General features: G+C 50.5%; 1 protein-coding gene across 2 annotated transcripts in view; it reads left to right on the top strand.

The window, feature by feature from the left end:
- LCMT2 (leucine carboxyl methyltransferase 2) overlaps window positions 1–12,749 on the top strand; it is a 67,233-nt gene that overhangs the window by 42,544 nt on the left and 11,940 nt on the right. The window contains exons 11-12 of one of the 2 annotated variants that reach the window (XM_084611585.1): window positions 867–964; window positions 3,884–3,993. In XM_084611585.1, coding sequence (XP_084467711.1) covers window positions 867–964; window positions 3,884–3,991 — 206 coding nt within the window. In that variant the 3' untranslated portion in view covers window positions 3,992–3,993. The remainder of the gene's footprint in view (window positions 1–866; window positions 965–3,883; window positions 3,994–12,749) is intronic. The other variant, XM_084611584.1, reaches the window with a different exon arrangement.

Here is a 12,749-nt window from a genome sequence, read left to right as displayed (position 1 = left end):
TTTCCAGTGTTAGATGGTGTAAGAAAAATTTTGATTAAAAATTTCCACACCAGCTAGTCACCTTGTGCTTTATTCAAGTAGACACTGGTGCCAGCCAGGGGGTGCTGGACCCCTGGCTCTGTTCCAAGTCCCCATCCCCACCTCCACCCCACCTCTTCCCGACTCTCCCCCAAGTGAGCCGTGTCCTCGCTGCTCCCCTATGCCCCTGAGCCTCCTGCGCATCGCAAAACAGCTGATTGCGGTGGGCGGGGGAGACAGGGAGGGAGGGGTGAGGCTGCACACTGCATCCTTGCTCCTCTTCCCTCCCACCCAGAGCCTCCTGAATGCCGTGAAACAGCTGATCGCAGTGGGCAGGAGGCATGGGGGAGGGAGGAGGAGGTACTGATCAGGGGGGCCGTCAGCAGGTGAGAGGCACTGGGGGAGGGAGGGGGAGCTGATAGGACTGCAGGTGGGTGCTGAGCACTCTCCATTCTTTCCCCAGAGTTGGCTCCTAGCAGGAGCCGCATATTATCTTCTGAAGAGCTGCAGGTTGGCCACCCCTGAAAAGAATATCTTCTGATTGGCTCAGACAAGAGGCGTGGGTTAGGTTGACTATCCTGGAATTGCTGACATATGCCTAGAATCTCCCCCGAGCTGTCTAGTTCTACACCAGCTAGCAGGGACAGATTGAACAGACGCTAGTGGAATTGCTAGACAGTTGCAAGCTCTTTCAGAAGTCTGGAGTACAAAGCATTCAGTCTTGTGGATATCATTTAGGTCCCCCATGACAACTGCGTTGCAGTGATCCAGGCAGAAGATGCATCTGTTGCCTATGTGTCCTTTCATGATCCAGCTTCTCTGTTCAGCTGACTGTGTCTTCTTTCTAGGCCAGAAGTACTTGTTTATCTATGGGGGCCGCTCTGCTGTGCAGCCTGTCCTGGGAGACTGGTCTTTCCTGCATTTGGAAGAGTTCTCCTGCAGAAAGGTAAGTACCCCCAAGACCTTGAGGAATAATGTCTGCCCTAGTTCTGTGACTGGGCACTCCAGTACTGTGAGCCCATTTTAATATTCCAGTGTTGCTGTGAGTTGAGGCAGCAGAGTAGATTGATTTAAATCACAGATTTTAATCATGATTTTAAACGGCAAAGAAGATACTTTGATTTAAATAATCAATTTTAATCTTATTTTACATTTGTGTTTTTTAGTTATTTTCCTATAGAAAAGTTGATTCTCATTGTTGGTAAGCATTAAACCTTGTTATTTGCAACTGAATGTAGCATTTACCTTAAAAGTCAGTACTTCTCTGCTAACCAGGAGGATACACTACATCTGTACACATTTATTTAAGCAATTATATAACTTTACATGTATTCAGGCTCTTCTTTTTGACATTATTTTATGTTAGAAAATAGTGAATGACACTTATCTTATTTACTATATGATTTTCAGAAAAGGGCAACAAAAATGATTAGGTTGCTGGGTTAGATGGGTCTTTGGTCTTACCCAGTATGTCCATTCTTATGGTCCACCACAGCTCCTAGATCCTTCTCAGCACTGCTGCTGCCAAGCCCAGCATTATCCCCCATTCTGTATTTGTGCATTTGTTTTTTCTTTCCTAAGTGTAGCACCATACATTTGTCTTTGTTGAATTTCATTTTGTTGTCGATAGCCCAGTTCTCCAATTTATCAAGATCCCGCTGAATTTTAGTTCTATCCTCCAAAGTATCAGTGGCCCTCCTGCCACCGCCCAGCTTTGTGTCATCTGCATATTTGATCAGTACGTTCTCTATTCCTACATCCAGCTCTTTAATACAGATGTAAAATAACACTGGACCCAGAATAGATTCCTGTGGAACCCCACTTGAGACCTCCTTCCATTCTGACTTTATTCCGTTAATAGTTACTTGTTGTTTGCATTCGTTTAACCAATTATGTGTCCATTTAATGGTAGTTCTGCCTAGCCCATATTTCTCCAGTTTACCTATCAAAATATAATGTGGGACTGTCTCAAAAGTCTTGCTGAAGTCCAGTTATATGATCTGGAGGATGGTGTGGATTGCACTCTCAACAAATTTGCAGATGATACTAAACTAGGAGGAGTGGTAGATACGCTGGAGGGCAGGGATAGGAAACAGAGGGACCTAGACAAATTGGAGGATTGGGCCAAAAGAAATCTGATGAGGTTCAAGAAGGATAAGTGCAGGGTCCTGCACTTAGGACGGAAGAACCCAATGCACAGCTACAGACTAGGGACCGAATGGCTAGGCAGCAGTTCTGCGGAAAAGGACCTAGGGGTGACAGTGGATGAGAAGCTGGATATGAGTCAGCAGGGTGCCCTTGTTGCTAAGAAGGCCAATGGCATTTTGGGATGTATAAGTAGGGGCATAGCCAGCAGATCGAGGGATGTGATCGTTCCCCTCTATTCGACACTGGTGAGGCCTCATCTGGAGTACTGTGTCCCGTTTTGGGCCCCACACTACAAGAAGGATGTGGATAAATTGGAGAGAGTCCAGCGAAGGGCAACAAAAATGATTAGGGGACTGGAACACATGACTTATGAGGAGAGGCTGAGGGAGCTGGGATTGTTTAGTCTGCAGAAGAGAAGAATGAGGGGGGATTTGATAGCTGCTTTCAACTACCTGACAGGTGGTTCCAGAGAGGATGGTTCTAGACTATTCTCAGTGGTAGAAGAGGTCAGGACAAGGAGTAATGGTCTCAAGTTGCAGTGGGGGAGGTTTAGGCTGGATATTAGGAAAAACTTTTTCACTAGGAGGGTGGTGAAACACTGGAATGCGTTACCTAGGGAGGTGGTGGAATCTCCTTCCTTAGAAGTTTTTAAGGTCAGGCTTGACAAAGCCCTGACTGGGATGATTTAATTGGGGATTGGTCCTGCTTTGAGCAGGGGGTTGGACTAGATGACCTCCTGAGGTCCCTTCCAACCCTGATATTCTATGATTCTATGAGGGAACCCTGACATAGTGGCAGCATGGTGGGATAATTTTGAACCAGAAGCACGGAGTTAGAGCTGAAGCGCTTAGATCTGGAAAGGGCTAAGATGGATCTACCGGATAACCCTAACAATCCAGTATGATGAATCCAGTGATATATCTGAATATTTCATCACCTTTGAGAGACTGTGCAAACTCCGTGCAATTCCTGACGATCACAAGATGACCACATTGGTAGCAAAAATGACTGACAGAGCTCTGGACATATTCAACAAAATGCCTATTGAGGATGCTTCTGACTATGCTGGGCCTGCAAGGGCTGTGGGGGGAGATACCAGCGAAAGGAGGACACTCAGGCCTAAGAATAGTAAACTATGCTTTATTGAAGGAAGGACTTACGCTCCAATCTGCGCAGGGATCCCCTAGGACGCACGGAGGGGCTGCAGGGGGCTCTGGCCATTCGGGACAGCTGACCAGGCAGGACTCCACCTTGGGGGAGTCCTCTGCAGAGCTATATTCTCCGCGCTTATCTCGGGGTTACATGGGGTCAACAGCTGGTTACATTCTTATATATATATAATTTATACTTATTACATAAACTGACTCGTTTACAGGCAAAAATATGCTAAGCTATGCTACAATATCTTTTGGCAGGTTCTGTCGGACAAAGTTCATTGAAACTGACTGCCTCCTCCGCTTACATCCAGTCACATACTTAGTCCACCACTTAGCTCCTCGCCAATCTTCCGCAGTCTTGCCCCTACACTCCACCCCTTGGCAGACTGAGGTGTATTAGTTACTGCCACCAGCACACTTTGAGCGTGCGCACTGGTTTGGGGGTTGCCAGTCGGGCTAGGAGAGCGGAGGAAAAATTCACACAGCATTGAAGAATGACAAACACCCATACAAAATCCAGTAGTCCAATCAATAGCAGGAGTCTGATGCATCTCCCCCAGGCGCTGAGATCCGGAAGCCAGGAGGTTAGCCACCGCCAAGGGTCATCCCTTACAGAAGCCTCAGAGCCTACGTCATGTAACACCTTCAAGTGGTCCATCATATTATGAACGTGAGTCTCTACGCGCTTATCCTGATTTGAGTAAAAACAACAACTTTCTTTAATCAAGGCACAAATGCCGCCTTGAGCAGCTAATAAGTAGTCCAACGCCATACAATTCTGTAATACAACTTGCAACAAAGAAGCTACTTCTAATTGCAGGGCTTAGATTGCATCTATGGTATTATTCTCTATAATCTCCAATGTGGCTGAAATATTTACAATAGCCCGCTCCAGTTCGGCCACCCCTAGCCAGGGGAGGAAAGCGTGGACAAACTGATGGAAGCCCATGGGTCTCTGCACAATGGGGTTTGGGCGCCGTCATGGACGTGCCACCAATATGTAATTATGCATGGCATGAGCGTGCATGGTTTGCATTCCATACGTACAGGGGAGGAGCCGTCCCAATGTGCACTGTCCACACCATTGGTTGGGTAGGGTTTTATATGCCCAATGGCCACATAGCCAGTACAGCCCCGGCAATCCTGCTGTGGGGAGCCATGTGCTATCTGAGGCATTGCGACACCAACTATCGGAGCTTTGGTCACACTGAGACCAGTAATGTGCATGCGGGGTTTGCCCGCGCCTAATTGTGCTGAGGGGCGTTCTCCATACAGGGGCACTGGCATTGTAGGAATACAGAAAACCACGGGTATGTAGTCCTCACTCGCCCCAATGCCACCACCGTTGGCAGAGGCTGGTGCCATTGGTATAAATCAAATTGGTTTCGGAGGAACCGGAGCAATTGTCACTCAAGACCCATGGCTCTCCCGCCATCCACTCACTGTGCGTTTCCGGTGGGCCAGCAGTAACGTTAAACTGCCCCGTGTCTGGCAGGTATTCTGCTATCACTGCACACGAGGAACGGGGAAGTTTTCCGACGGGATGAGCGGCATCTGTCACCGCAGGCCGCTTAACACACCAATACACATCCCCCAGTATCACTACCAGTGTCCCTTGGCGCCAGTAAGGGGGTGTTTCATTATACTTAGGGAGAAAAGTGGTGTTGTTAAGGGCCCAGGATTCATTCCATGGCACTGCGGCCCATGGATGCCAGCGCTTGCCAATTGGGGGGCATGTGCGCAGTACCAACAGTCCGACTTGTTACCTGTTAGTGCCACTGACTGCATCCACTGGATGGCTGAGTTGTGGTGCCATGTGGCTTGGGCACCTATTGCAGCTAAAATCAGTTTGAGGATTATTCCGTAGAGAACACGCCGTAGGGCCATTGCCGGTGTCGGCCTTCGGGTGGCGCGACCAGGATGCTCCATGGACCCATCCAAACTGCAGTGCGGCGGTTATGGTTGACTGGAAGAAAGACACTTAGAGGGCACATAAATTGGGGTATCTTCTCCTCTTAGCAGTACAAGGTGAGTATCCCCAGGACCATCAACCAGGATTTTCCCTTCGAGCGGGTTATGTTTGGTGGGGTCGTGGACCCAAACTGCACGTCCAGTCGAGCCGAACCCTCCTGCTCGAGTGGTGGGTGCAAGCACATCCACCTCCTGGACATCAGGCAACCCAATGCGCTCGCAAATCAACTGCGCAATACATTCGCCTTGGGGGAGGGTTACTGCCTGCGGGCCATTGTGAACCAACAGCACCTTAACCTCCCTGGTATAGTCAGTGTCGATTACTCCTGCCGCAACATCTATGCCCTTAAGGGCCAGACTGCTGCGTGGGGCAATGCACCCATAATAGCCTTGCGGGAACCCTATGGCTAAGCCAGTACTTACAAGGTTCCGGCTATTGGGCTAAAGAGTGAGGCCCTCTTGAGGGACCCGCAGAATCGAGACCAGCACTTACCGGGGTGGCCCGAATGGGGAGGCGGGCTTGCAGGTGGAGGCGCTGCACTCGCAACACACGGGGCCACTCGACCTCCCTCTTGAATCTAGCTTACAGGGTGGAGCCATACAGAGGGCGGTCACTGAGCGCAGCCGTGGCCTGGTGGAGATTGACTCCACCCGGCCAGGGACTCAGTGGGACATAGTTTGTATAACTGTTCTTTAAGCAAGCCATTCACGCGTTCGATAAGCCCGGCGCCCTACGGGTGGTATGCGATGTGGAACATCCACACAATCTGCCGTCCCCTAGCCCATTCTCTTACTTCCATTCCCGTAAAATGGGTTCCCTGGTCACTTTGCACCTTGAGTGGGGATCCATAGTAGCAGATGAGTTCTTCCAACCCCTTTATAGTCTGCTCCTGTGTGGCGCTTGCGCATGGGTATACAAAGAGCAGACCTGAATATGTGTCTGCTGCAGTTAGTACGTATTTATGTTGCTGACTTTCAGGCAGCGGGCCGATGTAGTCCACCTGCCATACTTCCCCAGGTTTCTGACCTTGCTTCAGGTACCCCTTCTCTGTTTTTAAATGCTGTGGGGAGAGCCTGGCACACTGTGGGCAGTGCTGACTGGCATCCCGCTGCGTACCGATCATGGTCTGCAAGCCACAATTGGTGGCCCATTGCACTGCTTTTTCCCCTCCCAGATGACCACTCTTTTGATGTATCCACTCGGCCAGGCCGGGGGCAGCTACTACATAAACTGACTATGCCATCTACCTCTCTGTTGAACCGGGCCTCCTCTGATTCTCCTGTCAGGTGGGCGTCTACATGACGAATAGCAATGGGCCTCTGGCTACAGGCAAACCCAAAGGGGTTTGTCATGCACCTTCCAGCCAGCCTCATGCCAGACGGCCATCCACTGTGTCATGCCTTTGTAGACTGCCCAGCTATCCGTATACAGATACAGGGGCCCTGGGTTCTCTGTGATGGTCCTGAATGCTGCCCGTAGCTCAGCCCACTGGCTAGACAGGCCATGGCCAGTTTCGAACCGTATTTCCTCAAGGCAGGGATTATATGTGGCCACTCATCACCATCGTTCTGCCCCCCTGTACAAGGCCAATCCATCAGTAAACCACGCAACCTCTCATGGTTGTTTGGTTAAGGAGGTGTAGGGAGGGGCCTCCATACAGGGGGGCTGAGGCACTTTGAGGCACTTCGACTGGGGGAGCATAAGTGTGTTGGCCCTGGAGGGCAGTTCCTCAAAGGTGACAGCACCGAAAAGCCGTGCGTGTGCACTGATAATGCTTGCCTTGGTCATTTGCATATGCAACTGCAGGTAGTGTTTCCACTTCCATAGGGTCTGAGTCTGGGCTACCCCAGTCCGTGTGAGCGGGCTTTCATCCTGGACCCAACCCATAATTGGAAGCAGGGTACACACCTTTACAGGCTCTGCGCCCGTTATGGGCTCAGTTTGCTGCAGGGTCCACACTACTGCAACCAGCTGCTGTTCAAGGGGTGTACAACACTCAGCCGAGCCTCGCAGGGATTGCGACCAATAGCCTGTAGGCTCCTTTCGAGACGAAGATTGCTGCCACAGCCCCCAAAGCGCCACATGGTCAACGACCGTTAACTCAAGTTCAAAGGGGGTGCCTCGTCTGCCTGGGCTCAGCACTGCATGTAGGCTGAGAGCCTCTTTAGCCTGCTGAAATGCAGCATGCTGCTTGGCCCCCCAACTAAACGTGGCTTTCTTCCGGACTGTTGCTTGTATGGGCTGCAAGATCTTCCCTAGATGGGGAATAAATGTGCGCCAATACCCAAGGAGGCCCAGGAAAGTTTGGGCTTGGCTTATGCTAGTGGGCTCTGGGAAGTGGGTAATTGTTTCGATGGCTTTTTGGGGATCTTACTTTGGGGCACTGACCAAAGTATTCCCAAGAAGATCAACTCCTGGCTGGGCCCCTGGATTTTACTAGGGTTGACAGCCCATCCCCTGGCTGCCAGAGCCTGCAACACATTGTTCTTGGCCTTGGAGAGTGCCGCTTCATGGAGCCCGCTCAGCAGGACATCATCAATATAGTGCTCTAGTATCACTTCCTCTGGAAGAGTCACCTGCTCCCAGTCTCGACTAACCAACTGGTGGCAGATGATAGGGCTATGCTTGTAGCCCTGAGGCAGCACAGTGAACGTGTAATGCCGATCCTCCCATGTAAAGGCAAACTGATCCTGGCTCTGTGGAGCAATGGCAATGGAGAAGAAGGCATTTGCCAAGTCCACCACAACATGCCACTGCCCTACCCACGTTGCGAAGTGCTCCATGATGGAAACCATGTCGGGAACTGCCGCTGTCAGGATTGGGGTGACCCTATTCAGGTTGCGGTAGTCTACTGTCCTGCGCCAGGTTCCATCCTTTTTATGCACTGGCCAAATTGGGCTGTTAAATGCGCTCATGGTGGGGCGAATGATGTCCGCCTGGAGCAGACCTTTAACGGTAGCAGTTATTTCCTCGTATTGTGTCTCGACAACGGGTCGCAATTGTGGGTACCGTCCCCCTCCCCCGGGGACTCGTCCTCGCTCGTCTCCCAAATGTCCCCATCCCAGGTCTCTGGATCCCAGTCGCTTTTGCATACCAGTGCACGTACGGCAAGGGGACGCACGTCTTGCCATCCTGCCTTTCGCCGCCAGCGGTTCACAAGGTGAGCCGCCATAACTGTGCAGCGGTGCTCTAACCAATCGGTCCGTTCGGCCATACTGGTAATGACTTCTTGGGTTAGTGAATGGGCCTCGTTTTCTTGCTGCAAATCAGCCTCTAATCTTCCCATCCTCTGGCGCTGAACCAGCAGTGCCTTGTCCACTGTGCAGAGCGCAGTCAGGAAGACCCATCCCAGGTCCCCCGCCACTTTTCACTCCGTGGGTCCTACTTTGTCCAGCTGGAGCTTGGATATCAGTTCCTCCAGCCTAACTGGAGTAAAACCCCCAGCTCCTGCTCTAGCTCCAGCCATGCGACGGGGGCAACCAACCCCACCAGCTTGCGAGCCACCGGTGCCCACTGTCCTGTGGAGGGCCACCCGGAAATGCGACTCTCTCCCTCCCCCTTATCCTTCCTTCCCCAAAGAGGCATCCCTCCACTGGTATCCTGTTCGGGACGCCAATTGTGCCCACAAGGGCTGTGGGGGGAGATACCAGCGAAAGGAGGACACTCAGGCCTAAGAATAGTAAACTATGCTTTATTGAAGGAAGGAAGAACTTACGCTCCAATCTGCGCAGGGAGCCCCTAGGACGCGCAGAGGGGCTTCAGGGGACTCTGGCCATTCGGGACAGCTGACCAGGCAGGACTCCACCTTGGGGGAGTCCTCTGCGGAGCTATATTCTCCGCGCTTATCTCGGGGTTACATGAGGTCAACAGCTGGTTACATTCTTATATATATATAATTTATACTTATTACATAAACTGACTTGTTTACAGGCAAAAATATGCTAAGCTATGCTACAATATCTTTTGGCAGGTTCTGTCGGACAAAGTTCATTGAAACTGCCTGCATCCTCCGCTTACATCCAGTCACATACTTAGTCCACCACTTAGCTCCTCGCCAATCTTCGGCAACCTTGCCCCTACATATGGTAAATTTAAGGATATGGTTTCGAAACAATTTCAAATTACACCTGAACTTACAGAGTAAAATTTACAGCCCTTAACAGAGAGACTGGACAAAGTAATGTGGCTTATGTAAACCAGATGACGGATCTGTTAGATAAATGGGTCAAAGGAAGTGGTGTAACTAGCTTTGAAGGGACGTGTGATTTAGTTACACAGGAACAGTTCCTGACTGTGACCAATGATGATATAAAACAGTGTTTATGGAATAAGAAAATTATTATCCCATTCCCATGCTGCTGGGGGAAGACCTGGCCAATCATGTGAAGCTAGCCCAGAGGGTGGGAATGGTCACCCGCAGCCAGGCGAAGCAAACCTTCACACCTAGCTCTGTCCCTGAGCCTTCAACAAGGGCCCTGCTTGCGTTACCAGAGACCCAGACTGAGGTGGTGGAACCAGACTCCATGCCAATGTCTGCAACAGCAGTAGTGGATCCAGTTGCAGAGACCCAGCCAGAGCCAGGCCCAGAACTGGAACTGGCGGAGCAACCAGCACCAGAACCATTGCCAGCACTGAGTCCAGCGCTTGCAACCCTGTCTGCAACCCCAACACCAGAAAGCACCACCAAGGCCGCCCTGGCAGCAGCAGCAGCTAAACCTACACAAGCAGAATATGGACCCTGGACTTCGGGAAAGCAGACTTCTACTCCCTCAGGGAACTGATGGGTAGGATCTCCTGGGGGAATAACATGAGGGGGAAAGGAGTCCAGGAGAGCTGGCTGTATTTCAAAGAATCCCTGTTGAGGTTACAGGGACAAACCATCTCGATGTGTCGAAAGAATAGTAAATATGGTAGGCGACCAGCCTGGCTTAACAGTGAAATCCTTGCGGATCTTAAACATAAAAAAGAAGCTTACAAGAAGTGGAAGATTGGACAAATGACCAGGGAAGAATATAAAAATATTGCTCGGGCATGCAGGAATGAAATCAGAAGGGCCAAATCGCACCTGGAGCTGCAGCCACCAAGAGATGTTAAGAGTAACAAGAAGGGTTTCTTCAGGTATGTTGGCAACAAGAAGAAAGCCAAGGAAAGTGTGGGACCCTCACTGAATGAGGGAGGCAACCAAGTGACAGAGGATGTGGAAAAAGCTAATGTACTCAATGCTTTTTTTGCCTCTGTCTTCACGAACAAGGTCAGCTCCCAGACTGCTGCGCTGGGCAACACAGCATGGGGAGTAGGTGGCCAGCCCTCTGTGGAGAAAGAAGTGGTTCTGGACTATTTAGAAAAGCTGGACGTGCACAAGTCCATGAGGCCGGATGCATTGCATCCAAGAGTGCTAAAGGAGTTGGCGGCTGTGATTGCAGAGCCATTGGCCATTATCTTTGAAAACTCATGGCGATCGGGGGAGATCCCAGACGACTGGAAAAAGGCTAATGTAGTGCCCATCTTTAAAAAAGGGAAGAAGGAGGATCCTGGGAACTACAGGCCAGTCAGCCTCACCTCAGTCCCCGGAAAAATCATGGAGCAGGTCCTCAAGGAATCAATCCTGAAGTACTTACACAAGAGGAAAGTGATCAGGAACAGTCAGCATGGATTCACCAAGGGAAGGTCATGCCTGACTAATCTAATCACCTTCTATGATGAGATTACTGGTTCTGTGGATGAAGGGAAAACAGTGGATGTATTGTTTCTTGACTTTAGCAAAGCTTTTGACATGGTCTCCCACAGTATTCTTGCCAGCAAGTTAAAGAAGTATGGGCTGGATGAATGGAATATAAGGTGGGTAGAAAGTTGGCTAGATTGTCAGGCTCAACGGGTAGTGATCAATGGCTCCATGTCTAGTTGGCAGCCGGTATCAACTGGAGTGCCCCAGGGGTCGGTCCTGGGGCCGGTTTTGTTCAATATCTTCATAAATGATCTGGAGGATGGTGTGGATTGCACTCTCAGCAAATTTGCAGATGATACTAAACTAGGAGGAGTGGTAGATACGGTGGCAGGTAGGGATAGGATACAGAGGGACCTAGACAAATTGGAGGATTGGGCCAAAAGAAATCTGATGAGGTTCAACAAGGATAAGTGCAGGGTCCTGCACTTAGGACGGAAGAATCCAATGCACCGCTACAGACTAGGGACCGAATGGCTAGGCAGCAGTTCTGCGGAAAAGGACCTGGGGTGACAGTGGACAAGAAGCTGGATATGAGTCAACAGTGTGCCCTTGTTGCCAAGAAGGCCAGTGGCATTTTGGGATGTATAAGTAGGGGCATAGCCAGCAGATCGAGGGACATGATCGTTCCCCTCTATTCGACATTGGTGAGGCCTCATCTGGAGTACTGTGTCTGGTTTTGTGCCCCACACTACAAGAAGGATGTGGAAAAATTGGAAAATGTCCAGCGAAGGGCAACAAAAATGATTAGGGGTCTGGAACACATGACTTCTGAGGAGAGGCTGAGGGAACTGGGATTGTTTAGTCTGCAGAAGAGAAGAACGAGGGGGGATTTGATAGCTGCTTTCAACTACCTGAGAGGTGGTTCCAAAGAGGATGGTTCTAGACTATTCTCAGTGGTAGAAGATGACAGGACAAGGAGTAATGGTCTCAAGTTGCAGTGGGGGAAGTTTAGGTTGGATATTAGGAAAAACTTCTTCACTTGGAGGGTGGTGAAACACTGGAATGCGTTACCTAGGGAGGTGGTGGAATCTCCTTCCTTAGATATTTTTAAGGTCAGGCTTGACAAAGCCCTGGCTGGGATGACTTAGTTGGGGATCAGTCCTGCTTTGGGCAGGGGGTTGGACTAGATGACCTCCTGAGGTCCCTTCCAGCCCTGATATTCTATGATTCTAAGAGGCTCAGCCGGAGCCTGAACCCCAACCTAGTGCACCCTCGGAGAGCAGGTCACCATCCCCCGAACTAGCCCCATCCCCTGCATTGCTTCCCGAGGGACCAAGCCCAGGTCCACCATCCAGTGAGGAACTGAGGTCTGCAGCATCAAGGGAACAGTTCCAGGCCAAGCAGGAAGCAGATGAAAGCCTCCAAGGAGCTTGGACCGCGGCACGGAGCAACCCACCGCCTCTCAGCTCTTCTAATCCATCCCGGTTTGTGGTAGAAAGAGGACTTTTATACCAGGAAACTCTTGCTCGTGGACACCAGGAAGACTGGCATCCTCAAAGACAGTTGGTAGTTCCAACTAAGTACAGGGTAAAACTCTTGAGCTTAGTCCACAATCATCCTAAGGGCCATGGTGGGTGAACAGGACCAAAGACTATTTGGGGAGGTCATTCCACTGGGAGGGAATGGGCAAGGACATTTCTACCTATGTCCAGTCTTGTGAGTTGTGCCAAAGAGTGGGGAAAACCCCAAGACCAGGTCAAAGCCACTCCCCATCACTGAGGTTCCCTTT

This window comes from Lepidochelys olivacea, assembly GCF_965140295.1.
Source record: "Lepidochelys olivacea isolate rLepOli2 genome assembly, chromosome: 1".
NCBI lineage: Eukaryota > Metazoa > Chordata > Testudines > Cheloniidae > Lepidochelys > Lepidochelys olivacea.
The sequence above is the reverse complement of the archived record's forward strand: the minus strand, read 5'-3'. Positions and strand labels throughout refer to the sequence as shown.